General features: G+C 45.3%; 1 protein-coding gene across 1 annotated transcript; it reads left to right on the top strand.

Moving 5' to 3' along the window:
* Window positions 1-936: 936 nt before the first annotated feature.
* Window positions 937-1,569, top strand: LOC110920429. The gene has a single exon (XM_022164641.1). The coding sequence runs from the start codon at window positions 937-939 to the stop codon at window positions 1,567-1,569; it is 633 nt and encodes a 210-aa protein (XP_022020333.1).
* Window positions 1,570-1,779: the final 210 nt, after the last annotated feature.

Below are 1,779 nucleotides of genomic sequence, written 5' to 3'. Positions count from 1 at the left end.
CCGACGTACAAGAAAGAAAGCACAGTATTCAGCAGATTACCACCAGAACACGAGGCGTACAAACCCCACAAGCGCGCGGGGTACAATCCAAAGGCAGAACATGATTACTCATTGAGCTATCGCTCAGATGGCATAGCCGAAAACTCTAAGTTCATCAGAGAGATTGCAACAACCGATATCGATAAGACAAAACTTGCACACAATGTAGGCAAATACAATGGCTTAACAGATCCTGACGACTACCTCCAAGTCTTCAACGGCACAGGGGTAACAGGTGGTTGGAACTTACCAACTTGGTGTCATCTTTTCGCACAAACCTTTGTCGGCGCGACGCGCGTTTGGTTTGACAGCCTGCCAGCAGGAAGAATTAAGTCATGGATCAATTTTCGAGAAAAGTTCCTCGCACACTTCTCCCAACAGCGCAGGCATACTAGAGATCCAGCTGATTGTTTGGATATATGGAGGAAAGATCACGAAAGCGTAGAAGATTTCATCACCAGATATAACAAGGAATGTCTGGAAATCGGCGATGTAGGCAAAAAGATGATGTGCGCACACTTTATGAGAGCAATAAAGTGCGATGACCTGATCAAACAATTGAAAGGAAGAGATGGAGGCCCCAAAGATTGGGAAACCTTCATTGAAGCAGTGAGAACAATCGCGCGCACTGATAAACAATTGACCGGTGACGACAACCATCAATACAATTACAGCCACAATGATCGGTGCAACAGGAAAGGCAAGGGCCAATCATGGAAAACATCTGGCTACAGAGAAAGAAGCCCAACAAGAGAAGACGCGCACAATACAATCAACCAGATCACTCATTGCAAAGAAGTTAAAAGAGAAAACAGAGAAAAGAAGTGGACACCTCTAACAAAGACCCCTTCCGAGGTCTTGTCAACCGGGAACCACTAGTTCAAACCCCCTCTACAGATGCGAAACAAAAGGGGTCAAGACCCAAATCTTTTCTGTGAATTCCACAAATACACAGGTCACCTGACCGACGACTGTTTTAGCCTAAAGCAAGAGATAGAAAGAGCTCTAAGAGACAGAAGGCTCACCCATCTGGTAAAAGGGGGAAAGCGCGATAATCGCCAAATTCAGAGAAGGGAAGAAGGCCCAGACAACAAAAAGCTTCGAAAGTTAGAAACTCACATGGTCCAAGGGGGTCCGCGAAGACCACGAAAGAATTATAATAAGTGCACGCAAGACGATTCTTGGCACGAGAGACAAGTTGTTTTCCCCGTGGTAAGGGGAGGCCCAAGAGAAAGAAGACCCATAGTCATTTCTGGGGTGGTCGGTCATTACCAGACTGATTACATTTTCATCGACCCAGGGAGCACCGCAGATATCATCTATGAACAATGCTTTAACCAATTTGACCAAGAAGATAAAGCACGCTTGGAACCAGTAGATTACCTACTAACTGGTTTCTGTAATGAAGCCGTTTTTCCTCTCGGCCAGATATCGTTTCTGGTGCTGCTCTCGGATGGGAGGAACCCAAGAACAGAAGAAGTCACATTCATGGTGCTACCCGCGCATTCAAGACACAATATCCTTTTGTGAAAAGAATCCCAAGGAGATTTTAGTATGATTTATTCAGGGCTACATTCAGTTGTTAGTTTCCCAACAGAGACAGGGGTAGCAATAATTTACGCAAGCAAAGAAGTCCTTGCAACTGAAGAAATCAGGCCAACAAAAGTAAGCAAATCCGCACCACGCGTAGAGGCCGAAAAATGGGTACTGAACAGCAAGTATCCAGAACAAACTGTCACT

The sequence above is a fragment of the Helianthus annuus genome, chromosome 16, assembly GCF_002127325.2.
Source record: "Helianthus annuus cultivar XRQ/B chromosome 16, HanXRQr2.0-SUNRISE, whole genome shotgun sequence".
In the NCBI taxonomy this organism is placed as follows: Eukaryota; Viridiplantae; Streptophyta; class Magnoliopsida; order Asterales; family Asteraceae; genus Helianthus; species Helianthus annuus.
The sequence above is the reverse complement of the archived record's forward strand: the minus strand, read 5'-3'. Positions and strand labels throughout refer to the sequence as shown.